General features: G+C 39.7%; 1 protein-coding gene across 1 annotated transcript; it reads right to left on the bottom strand.

Annotated features, from left to right (window-relative positions):
• Positions 1–273: 273 nt before the first annotated feature.
• LOC122648302 lies at positions 274–1896 on the bottom strand. Its single transcript, XM_043841532.1, has one exon. The coding sequence runs from the start codon at positions 1894–1896 to the stop codon at positions 274–276; it is 1623 nt and encodes a 540-aa protein (XP_043697467.1).
• Between the last annotated feature and the right edge of the window lie 11493 nt (positions 1897–13389).

The following is a 13389-nucleotide window of genomic DNA, read 5'->3' as shown; positions in this document are numbered from 1 at the left end:
GTTAAAGATACTTTAAAAAAAATCCCAAACCCAAAAAAGTACTGAAATGCCCCCATATAACCTCAAACGACCCGCTCAGTTTGGTTTAAATCGAAAATGAATATTTGCCAAAATTTTTTTTTTTTTTGATAAGTAAAAAATATATTACGAAGGAAAAGAAAAAGAATACAGAAAAGGCATCCTTTAAGAACCCAAAAGAGGGGAAAAGGACCCTAGACAAGAGAGGGCATGCCCTATCCAAACAACAAGGAGGAAGACAGAACCCCTCCAAGGCTACATCCTATAATAGGCTACAAACTCCTTATCTTGCTTTATGAGAATCGCTAGCTCTGGAGGGAAGGACTCAGGCTCCCAAAGAATTCCAGAAGGGTCTGTAGGGATGGAGGCCATGAAATCTGCAGGCTGATTCTGTTCTCTCCACACATGAATGAATTCTTTAGACCTAAGCAGCCTTGCCTTTATGTGGATCTTACTTTTCAAAGTTAGGGTTTGCCAAGGCCCAGTAATCACTCCATTCAAAATATCGATGGCCAACTTTGAATCCGACCTAATAGAGACATCATAAAAGCCCTTATCAACGCAAAGGGAAATTCCTCTATAAATAGCCATGAGCTCCATGGATAGCACTGAAAGATCTTCTCCTATGCCAGCAAAGGCAGCTAAGGGATCCCCACTATCATCACGAATGAGACCCCCAAAGCCTGCCTTGTCATCTGAAAGAGACCCATCACAATGGAGAGCAACCATGTTTGGATTTGGAGCAAACCAAGAGCATGCCTTTGGAATTCTTGCCGTCCAACGAACTTGAAGATCCCATTTGGCAGCAATATGATGGTTGGCAGTAGTAGGGTCTCCCACCAAGTGAATGGAAGATAATCTGCCAATAACATCCCCCTTTATAGCCCCTACAATCTGGTCCTTAGATCTGATTTTGTTTCTAAAAATTCTGTAATTTCTCTCCGACCAAATATGCTTGATTGTGGCACAGAAAGCAAGCTTTATGACCAGCCCCAATTTCCCTGCTCTACCTGCAACATATCTAACCGAAATGGCTGCATCAATGGCATTGCTAGGAGTGGCCCCATCATGAAAACTAAGGTTAATGGCTGCATCAATGGCATTGCTAGGAGTGGCCCCATCATGAAAACAAAGGTCATAAATATTTTTCCAAATATCAGTAGTAAAAGGGCATCCGAAGAAGAGATGATTCTTGCTTTCTGTTCCAGCCCAACAAAGCACGCAATGATGAGGAGTCGGAATGTGTCTATGAATGAGGTTGTCCCTAGTGGGGAGGGCATCCGAAAGGCATCTCCAGGCCATAAAGGAATGGGACTTTATACTCCCTTCAAACCAAACAGCTTCGCTCCAATCAATACGGGCAGCTCTTGTGCGGATAGCATTCCAGGCTGATTTGGAAGAGAAATTACCCGATGAGTTACCAGTCCACACTGTCAAATCCGGAACCTCATCATGAAAATTTTCAATGGCTGGAAGGGCCCTCCAAATATCAATGAGATCGAAAGATGTAGAGGGACTAGAGTGCCAATCTCCATCACGGATAATCTCCTTGACACAAGCATGACGGGCAGCAAGGGAATAAGAGCCTGCATCATAGCAAATCCTATTACCAAATCTGCTCAAAAGAACTCCAAACGGGTGCCAATTATCAAGCCAAAGCTTTGTAGCAGACTCATCCCCAATAATAGTTTTGATGAAGGGAAGGGCTTTATCTCTGTACTTCAAGACTTTACGCCAGACCCAAGAGAAGTTATTGAGACCCTTGACTGTCCAAAGAGACTCTTCCTTGAGGTATCTTTGTTGTACCCAATTAACCCAAAGCCGATCTTGCTTGGAGGCAATCCACCAAATTTGCTTCACAATTCCCGCAATGTTCATCAATTCGAAGGGCCAAAATAGGTATCAATTCGAAGGTTAAAAACATCAGCATCGCATCCACACGTCTAACAAGAGATAAGGACACTTTTTAGAAAATACCAAACCCAAAAAAGTACAGAAATGCCCCTAAATAACCCCAAATGACCAACCAGTCTGGTTTAAATCGAAAATGAACATATGCCGAAATAGGTATCAATTCGAAGGTCACGACCCTCAACATCACATCCACACATCTAATAAGAGATAAGGACACTTTTTAGAAAAAAAAACACCCAAGAAAGTATAGAAATGCCACCAAATAACTCCAAAATTCCCACCTGATTTGGTTTAAATCGAAAATGAACATATGTCAAAATAGGTATCGATTCGAATGTCACGACCGTCAACATCACATCCACACATCTAATAAGAGATCAGGACAGTTTTTAGAAAATTCCAAACCCAAAAAAGTACAGAAATGCCCCCAAATAACCTCAAACGGCCCGCTTACTTTGGTTTAAATAAAAAATGAACATTTGCCAAAATAGGGATCAATTCGAAGGTTAAAAACATCAACATCGCATCCACACGTCTAACAAGAGATAAGGGCAATTTTTAGAAAATACCAAACCCAAAAAAGTACAGAAATGCCCCCAAATAACCCCAAACGACCCACCCTGTCTGGTATGATCCAAAAATGAACATATGTTGAAATAGGTATCGATTCGAAGGTCGCGACTGTCAACATCGCATCCACCCGTCTACTAAGAGATAAGGACACTTTATAGAAAATCCAAAGCCCAAAAAAGTATAGAAATGCCCCCAAATAACCCCAAATGACCCACCCAGTCTGGTTTAAATTGAAAATGAAAATATGCCAAAATAGGTATCGATTCGAAGGTCATGACCCTCAACATCGCATCCACAAATTTAATAAGAGATAAGGATACATTTTATTAAAAAAAACCAAACAAGTATAGAAATGCCGCCAAATAACTCCAAAATTCCCACCCGGTTTGGTTTAAAACGAAAATGAACATATGTCAAAACATGTATCGATTCGAAGGTCACGACCCTCAACATCACATCCACATGTCTAATAAGAGATATGGACACCTTTTAGAAAATCCAAAGCCCAAAAAAGTACAAAAATACCCCCAAATAACCCCAAATGACCCACCCGGTGGAAAAGGAACATATGCTGAAATAGGTATTGATTCGAAGGTCACGACCCTCAACATCGCATCCACATATCAAATAAGAGATAAGGAAACTTTTTAGTAAATACCAAACCCAAGAAAGTACAGAAATGCCGCTAAGTAACTCCAAACTTACCACCCGGTCTGGTTGAAACAGAAAATGAATATATGTCGAAATAGGTAACGATTCGAAGGTCACGACCCTCAACATCGTATCCACACGTCTAATAATAGATATGGACACCTTTTAGAAAATCCCAAGCCAAAAATGGTACCGAAATGGTACCAAATAACCACAAACGACTCACCCGGTTTGGTTTAAACCGAAAATGAACAAATGCCAAAATAGGTATCGATTCGAAGGTCACGACCCACAACATCGCATCCTCATGCCTAATAATGATATGGACACCTTTTAGAAAATCCAAAGCCTAAACAAGTACAGAAATGTCCCCAAATAACCCCAAACGACCCACCCGGTCTGGTTTACACCAAAAATGAACATATGCTGAAATAGGTATCGATTCGAAGGTCACGACCCTCAACATCGCATCCACATATCTAATAAGAGATAAGGACACTTTTTAGAAAGTACAAAACCCAAGAAAGTAAAGAAATGCCGCTAAAAAACTCCAAACTTACCACCCGGTCTGGTTTAAATAAAAAATGAACTTATGACGAAATAGGTAACGATTCGAAGGTCACAACCCTCAACATCGCATCCACCCGTCTAATAAGAGATATGGACACCTTTTAGAAAATCCAAAGCCCAAAAAAGTATGGAAATGCCCCTAAATAAGCCCAAGCGATCCACCCGATCTGGTTTAAACCGAAAATGAACAAATGCCGAAACTAGGTATCGATTCGAAGGTCACGACCCTCAACATCGCATCCACACATCTAATAAGAGATAAGGACACTTTTTCGAAAATCCCAAACCCAAAAAAGTGCAGAAATGCCCCCAATTAACCCTAAACGACCCGTCCAGTCTGGTTTCAACCGAAAATGAACATTTGCCAAAAAATGTATCAATTCGAAGGTTCCAAACATCAACATCGCATCCACACGTCTAATAAGAGATAATGACACGTTTTAGAAAATACAAAACCCAAAAAAGTAAAGAAATGCCCCCAAATAACCCCAAAGGACCCACAAGGTCTGGTTTAATCCGAAAATGAACATATGCTAAAATAGGTATCGATTCGAAGGTCACGACCCTAAACATCGCATCCACATGTCTAATAAGAGATAAGGACACTTTTTAGAAAATCCCAAGCCCAAAAAAGTACAAAAATTCTCCCAAATAACACCAAACAACCCACTCGGTCTGGTTTAAATCGAAAATGAACATATGCCGAAATAGGTATCGATTCGAAGGTCACGACCCTCAACATCGCATCCGCACATCTAGTAAGAGATAAGGACACTTTATTGAAAGAAAAAAAAACCCAAAAAAGTACAGAAATGCCGCCAAATAACTCCAAAATTCCCACCCAGTCTGGTTTAAACAAAAAATGAACATATGTCGAAATAGGTATCGATTCGAAGGTCACGACCCTCAACATCGCATCCACACGTCTAATAAGAGGTATGGACACCATTTAGAAAATCCCAAGCCCAAAAAAGTACAGAAATGCCCCCAAATAACCCCAAACGACCAACCCGGTCTGGTTTAAACCGAAAATGAACATATGCCAAAATCGGTACCGATTCGAAAGTCACGACCCTCAACATCGCATCCACACATCTAAAAAGACATAAGGACATTTTTTATAAAATACCAAACCGAAATAACCCCAAACTACCAACCCGGTCTGGTTTAAATCGAAAATGAACATATGTCGAAATAGGTATTGATTCAAAGGGCACAACCCTCAACATCGCATCCCCACTTCTAATAAGAGATAAGGACACCTTTTAGAAAATCCAAGGCCCAAAAAAGTACAAAAATGCCCCCAAATAATCCCAAACGACCCACCCGATCTGATTTAAACCGAAAATGAAGAAATGTCGATATTGGTATCGATTCGAAGGTCACGGCCCTCAACATCCCATCCACACGTTTAATAAAAGATAAGGACACTTTTTAGAAAATCCCAAGCCCAAAAAAGTACAGAAATGCCCCCAACTAACCCCAAACGATCACCCTAGTTTAGTTTAAACCGAAAATGAACATTTGCCAAAACAGGTACGAATTCGAAGGTCACAAACAACAACAGCGCATCCACACGTCTTATGGGAGATAAGGAAACTTTTTAGAAAATACCAAACCCAATAAAAGTAAAGAAATGCCCCCAAATAACCCCAAACGACCCACCTAGTCTGGTTTAATCCGAAAATGAACATATGTTGAAATTGGTATCGATTCGAAGGTCACGACCGTCAACATCACATCCAAACGTCTAATAAGAGATAAGGACACTTTTTAGAAAATCCCAAGCCCAAAAAAGTACAGAAATTCCCCAAAATAACCCCAAACGACCCACCCGGTCTGGTTTAAATCAAAAGTGAACATATGCCGAAATAGGTATCGATTCAAAGGTCATGACCCTCAACATCGCATCCACACATCTAATAAGAGATAAGGACACTTTGCAAAAAATCCCAAACCCAAAAAAGTACCGAAATACCCCGAAATAACCTCAAACAACCCGCTCAGTTTGGTTTAAATCGAAAATGAACATTTGCCAAAATAGGTATCAATTCGAAGGTTAAAAAATCAGCATCGCATCCACACCTCTAACAAGAGATAAGGACACTTTTTAAAAAATACCAAACCCAAAGAAGTATAGAAATGCCTCCAAATAACCCCAAACGACCCACTCGGTCTAGTATAATCCAAAAATGAACATATGTTGAAATAGGTATCGATTCGTAGGTCACGACCGTCAACATCGCATCCACACGTCTAATAAGAGATAAGGACACTTTTTAGAAAATCCCAAGCCCAAAAAAGTACAAAAATTCTCCCAAACCAAACGACCCACCAGGTCTGGTTTAATCCGAAAATGAACATATGCTGAAATAGGTAGCGATTCGAAGGTCACAACCCTGAACATCGCATCCACACGTCTAATAAGAGATAAGGACACTTTTTAGAAAACCCAAGCCCAAAAAAGTACAAAAATTCTCCCAAATAACCCCAAACGACCCACCCGGTCTGGTTTAAATCGAAAAAGAACATATGCCGAAATAGGTATCGATTCGAAAGTCACGACCCTCAACATCGGATCCGCACATCAAGTAAGAGATAAGGACACTTTTTAGAAAGAAAAAAAAACCCAAAAAAGTACAGAAATGCCGCCAAATAACTCCAAAATTCCCACCCGGTCTGGTTTAAACAAAAAATGAACATATGTCAAAATAGGTATCGATTCGAAGGTCACGACCCTCAACATCACATCCACATGTCTAATAAGAGATATGGACACCTTTTGGAAAATCCCAAGCCCAAAAAAGTACAGAAATGCCCATACACAACCCCAAACGACCTACTCGGTCTGGTTTAAACCAAAAATGAACATATGCGGAAATTGGTATCGATTCGAAAGTCACGACCCTCAACATCGCATCCATACATCTAAAAAGAGATAAGGACACTTTTTATAAAATACCAAACCCAAATAACCCCAAACTACCAACCCAGTCTGGTTTAAATAAAAAATTAACATATGTCGAAATAGGTATTGATTCGGAGGTCACGACCCTCAACATCGCATCCCCACTTCTACAAAGAGATAAGGACACCTTTTAGAAAATCCAAAGCCCAAAAAAGTACAAAAATGCCCCCAAATAACCCCAAACGACCCACCCGATCTGGTTTAAATCGAAAATGAAGAAATGCAAAAATTGGTATCGATTCGAAGGTCACGACCCTCAAAATCCCGTCCACACGTTTAATAATAGATAAGGACACTATTTAGAAAATCCCAAGCCCAAAAAAGTATAGAAATGCCCCCAAATAAGCCCGAACGACCCCCCCCCAGTTTAGTTTAAACTGAAAATAAACATTTGCCAAAATAGGTATGAATTCGAAGGTTAGAATCATCAACATCACAACCACACGTCTAATAAGAGATAAGGACACTTTTTAGAAAATACCAAACCCAAAAAAAGTACAGAAATGCCCCCAAATAACCCCAAACGACCCACCTGGTTTGGTTTAATTCAAAAATGAACATATGTTGAAATAGGTATCGATTCGAAGGTCACGACCCACAACATCCTATCCTCATGCCTAATAATGATATGGACACTTTTTAGAAAATCCAAAGCCTAAAAAAGTGCAAAAATGTCCCCAAAATAACCCCAAACAACCCACCCGGTCTGGTTTGAACCGAAAATGAACATATGCTGAAACAGGTATCAATTCGAAGGTCACGACCCTCAACATCGCTTCCACACATCTAATAAGTGATAAGGACACTTTTTAGAAAATACCAAACCCAAGAAAATATAGAAATGCCGCTAAAAAACTCCAAACTTACCACCCGGTCTGGTTTAAATCGAAAATGAACATATGACGAAATAGGTAACGATTCAAAGGTCACAACCCTCAACATCGCTTCCACAGGTCTAATAAGAGATATGGACACCTTTTAGAAAATCCCAAGCCCAAAAAATTATGAAAATGCCCCTAAATAAGCCCAAACGATCCACCCGATCTGGTTTAAACCGAAAATGAACAAATGCCGAAATAGGTATCGATTCGAAGGTCACGACCCTCAACATCGCATCCACACATCTAATAAGAGATAAGGACACTTTTTCAAAAATCCCAAACCCAAAAAGTGCAGAAATGCCCCCAAATAACCCCAAACGACCCGCCCAGTCTGGTTCCAACTGAAAATGAACATTTGCCAAAATAGGTATCAATTCGAAGGTTCCAAACATCAACATCGCATCCACACATCTAATAAGAGATAATGACACTTTTTAGAAAATAAAAAACCCAAAAAAGTATAGAAATGCCCCCAAATAACCCCAAAGGACCCACCCGTTCTTGTATAATCCGAAAATGAACATATGCTGAAATAGGTATCAATTCGAAGGTCACGACCCTGAACATCGCATCCACACGTTTAACAAGAGATAAGGACAATTTTTTGAAAATCCCAAGCCCAAAAAAGTACAAAAATTCTCCCAAATGACCCCAAACGACCCACCCGGTCTGGCTTAAATCGAAAAAGAACATATGTCGAAATAGTTATCGATTCGAAGTTCAAAACCCTCAACATCAATTCCGCACATCTAGTAAGAGATAAGGACACTTTTTAGAAAAAAAAAAAAACTCAAAAAAGTACAAAAATGCCGCCAAATAACTCCAAACTTCCCACCCGGCCTGGTTTAAACCAAAAATGAACATATGTCGAAATAGGTATCGATTCGAAGGTTACAACCCTCAACATCGCATCCACAAGTCTAACAAGAGATATGGACACCTTTTAGAAAATCCCAAGCCCAAAAAAGTACAGAAATGCCCATAAATAACCCCAAACGACCCACTCGGTCTGGTTTAAACCGAAAATGAACATATTCCAAAATCGGTATCGATTCGAAAGTCACGACCCTCAACATCGCATCCATACATCTAAAAAGAGATAAGGACACTTTTTATAAAATACCAAACCCAAATATCCCCTAACTACCAACCCGGTCGGGTTTAAATGAAAAATTAACATATGTCAAAATAGGTATTGATTCGAACGTTACGACCCTCAACATCGTATCCCCACTTCTACAAAGAGATAAGGACACCTTTTAGAAAATCTAAAGCCCAAAAAAGTACAAAACTGCCCCCAAATAACCCCAAACGACCTACCCGGTCTGGTATAATCCAAAAATGAGCATAAGTTGAAATAGGTATCGATTCGAAGGTCACGACCGTCAACATCGCATCCACATTTCTAATAAGAGATAAGGACACTTTTTAGAGAATCCAAAGCCTAAAAAAGTACAGAAATGCCCCCAAATAACCCCAAATGACCCACACGGTCTGGTTTACACCGAAAATGAACAAATGTTGAAATAGGTATCGATTCGAAGGTCACGACCCTCAACATCGCATCCACACATCAAATAAGAGATATGGACACCTTTTAGAAAATCCCAAGCCCAAAAAAGTATAGAAATGCCCCCAAATAACCCCAAAAGACCCACACGGTCTGGTTTACACCAAAAATGAACATATGTTGAAATAGGTATCGATTCGAAGGTCAGGACCCTCAACATCGCATCCACACATCTAATAAGTGATAATGACACTTTTTAGAAAATACCAAACCCAAGGAAGTATAGAAATGCCGCTAAAAAACTCCAAACTTACCACCCGGTCTGGTTTAAACCAAAATTGAACATATGTCGAAATAGGTAACGATTCGAAGGTCACAACCCTCAACATCGCATCCACACATCTAATAAGAGATATGGACACCTTTTAGAAAATCCAAAGCAAAAAAAAGTATGGAAATGCCCCTAAATAACCCCAAATGATCCACCCGGTCTGGTTTAAACCGAAAATGAACAAATTCCAAAATCGGTATCGATTCGTAGGTCACAACCCTCAACATCGCATCCACACATCTATTAACAAATGAGGACACTTTTCAAAAATCCCAAACCCAAAAAAGTGCAGAAATGCCCCCAAATAACCCTAAACGACCCACCCAGTCTGGTTTAAACCGAAAATGAATATTTGCCAAAATAGGTATCAATTCGAAGGTTACAAACATCAACATCGCATCCACAAGTCTAACAATAGATAATGAAATTTTTAAAAAAATATAAAACCCAAAAAATTATAGAAACGACACACCCGGTCTATTTTAATCCGAAAATGAACATATGCCGAAATAGGTATCGATTCGAAGGTCACAACCCTGAACATCGCATCCACACGTCTAATAAGAGATAAGGACACTTTTTAAAAAACCCCAAGCCCAAAAAAGTACAGAAATTCCCCCAAATAACCCCAAACGATCAGCCCGGTCTGGTTTAAATCGAAAGTGAACATATGCCAAAATAGGTATCGATACGAAGGTCACGACCCTCAACATCGCATCCACACATCTAGTAAGAGATAAGGACACTTTTTAGAGGAAAAAAAAAACCAAAAAAAGTATAGAAATGCCGCCAAATAACTCCAAAATTTCCACCCGGTTTGGTTTAAACCGAAAATGAACATATGTCGAAATAGATATCGATACGAAGGTCACGACCGTCAACATCGCATCCACACGTCTAATAAGAGATATGGACACCTTTTAGAAAATCTCAAGCCCAAAAAAGTACAAAAATGCCCCCAAATAACCTCAAACGACCCACCCGGTCTGGTTTAAACCGAAAATGAACATATGCCGAAATAGGTATCGATTCGAAAGTCACGACCCTCAACATCGCATCCACACATCTAAAAAGAGATAAGGACACTTTTTGTAAGATACCAAACCTAAAAAAGTATAGAAATGTCGCCAAATAACCCCAAACTACCAACCCGGTCTGTTTAAATAAAAAATGAACATATGTCAAAATAGGTATTGATTCGAAGGTCACGACCCTTAACATCGCATCCCCACTTCTAATAAGAGATAAGGATACCTTTTAGAAAATCCAAAGCCCAAAAAAGTACAAATAATGCCCCTAAATAACCCCACACGACCCACCCGGTCTGGTTTAAATCGAAAATGAAGAAATGCCAAAATAGGTATCGATTCGAAGGTCACGACCCTCAACATCGCATCCACACGTTTAATAATAGATAAGGACACAGTTTAGAAAATCCTAAGCCCAAAAAAGTATAGAAATGCCCCCAAATAACCCCAAACGACCCCCCTAGTTTAGTTTAAACCGAAAATGAACATTTGCAAAAATAGGTATGGATTTGAAGGTTATAAATATCAACATCGCATCCACATGTCTAATAAGAGATAAGGACACTTTTTAGAAAATACCAAACCCAAGAAAGTACAGAAATGCCTCTAAATAACTACAAATTTACCACCTGGTTTGGTTTAAACCGAAAATGAGCATATGTCGAAATAGGTAACGATTCGAAGGTCACGACCCTCAACATCGCATCCACACGTCTACGAAGAGATATGGACACCTTTCAACAAATCCAAGCCCAAAAATGTACAGAAATGCCCCCAAATAACCCCAAACGTCCCACCTGGTCTGGTTTAAACAAAAAATGAACAAATGCCGAAATGGGTATCGATTCGATGGTCACGACCCCCAACATCGCATCCACACGTCTAATAAGAGATAAGGACACTTTTAAAAAAATCCCAAACCCAAAAAAGTACCGAAATGCCCCCAAATAACCCCAAACGACCCGCCCAGTCTGGTTTAAATCGAAAATGAATATTTGCCAAAATAGGTATCAATTCGAAGGTTACAAACATCAACATCGCTTCCACACGTCTAATAAGAGATAAGGACGCTTTTTAGAAAATACCCAACCCAAAAAAGTACAGAAATGCCCCCAAATAATCCCAAACGACCCACCCGGTCTGGTTTAATCCGAAAAATGAACATATGTTGAAATATGTATCGATTCGAAGGTCAAGTCCCTCAATATCACATCCAGATGTCGAATAAGAGATGATGACACTTTTTAGAAAATCCCTAGCCCAAAAAAGTGCAGAAATGGCCCCAAATAACCCCAAACAACCCACCCGGTCTGGTTTAAATAAAAAATGAACTTATGCCAAAATAGGTATCGATTCGAAGGTCACGACCCTCAACATCGCATCCACACATCTAATAAGAGATAAGGACATTTTTTAGAAAATACCAAACCCAAGAAAGTACAGAAATGCCTCCAAATATCTCCAAAATTCCCACCCAGTCTGGTTTAAACTGAAAATGAACATATGCCGAAATAGGCATCGATTCGAAGGTCACGACCCTCAACATCGAATCCACATGTCTAATAAGAGATAATAACACTTTTTAGAAAATACCAAACCCAAAGAAGTACAGAAATGCCCTTAAATAACCCCAAATTACCCACCCGATCTGGTTTGAACCGAAAATGAAAATATGTCAAAATAGGTATCGATTCGAAAGTCACGACCCTTAACATCACATCCACACGTCTAATTAGTGATAAAGACACTTTTTAGAAAATTCCAAGCCCAAAAAAGTACAGAAATGCCGCCAAATAACCCCAAACGACCCACCTGGTCTGTATTAAACCGAAAATGAACAAATGCCAAAATGGGTATCAATTCGAAGGTCACGACCCTCAAAATCGCATCCACATGTCTAATAAGAGATAAGGACACTTTTAAGAAATCCTAAACCCAAAAAAGTACAGAAATGCCCCCAAATAACCCCAAACGACCCACCCGGTCTGGTTTAAATAAAAAATGAATATATGTCAAAATAGGTATCGATTCGATGGACACGACCCTTAACATCACATCCACACGCCTAATAAAGAGATAAGGACACTTTTTAGAAAACCCCAAACCCAAAGAAGTATAGAAATGCCCCCAAATAACCCCAAACGACCCACCCGATCTGGGTTAAACCAAAAATAAACATATGTCAAAATAGGCATCGATTCGAAGGTCACGACCCTCAACATCGCATGCACATGTATATTAAGAGATAAGGACACTTTTTAGAAAATATCAAACCCAAAAAAGTACAGAAATGCTGCCAACTAACACTAAATGACCCACCCGGTCTGGTTTAAACCGAAAAAGAACATATGCCGAAATAGGTATCGATTCGAAGGTCACGACCGTCAACATCGCATCCATATGTCTAATAAGAGATAAGGACACCTTTTAGAAATCCCAAGCACAAAAAAGTACAGAAATTCCCCCAAATAACCCCAAACGACCCACCCGGTTTGGTATAACCCAAAAATGAACATATGCCGAAATAGGTATCGATGCGAAGGTCATGATCCTCAACATCGCATCCACACGTCTAATGAAAGATTAGGACACTTTTTAGAAAATACCAAACCCAAAAAAGTACAAAAATGCCGCCAAAGAATCCCAAACTACCCACCCGGTCCGGTTTAAACAAAAAATAAACATATGTCGAAATAGGTATTGATTCGAAAGTCACAACCCCCAACATCGCATCGACACGTCTAATAAGAGATAAGGACATCTTTTGAGAATCACAAGCCCAAAAAAAGTGCAGAAATGCCCCCAAATAAATCCAAACGACCCACGCGGTCTGGTTTAAACAAAAAATGAACATATGCCGAAATAGCTATTGATTCGAAAGTCACAACCCCCAACATCGCATCCACACGTCTAATAAGAGATAAGGACACCTTTTTGAGAATTCC

The sequence above is a fragment of the Telopea speciosissima genome, unplaced genomic scaffold (assembly GCF_018873765.1).
Source record: "Telopea speciosissima isolate NSW1024214 ecotype Mountain lineage unplaced genomic scaffold, Tspe_v1 Tspe_v1.0733, whole genome shotgun sequence".
Classification (NCBI taxonomy): Eukaryota; Viridiplantae; Streptophyta; class Magnoliopsida; order Proteales; family Proteaceae; genus Telopea; species Telopea speciosissima.
The sequence above is the reverse complement of the archived record's forward strand: the minus strand, read 5'-3'. Positions and strand labels throughout refer to the sequence as shown.

Bases quoted from the DNA above. Each gene is read 5' to 3' on its own strand.
- LOC122648302 (XM_043841532.1), bottom strand. From the start codon at position 1,896: ATGAACATTGCGGGAATTGTGAAGCAAATTTGGTGGATTGCCTCCAAG.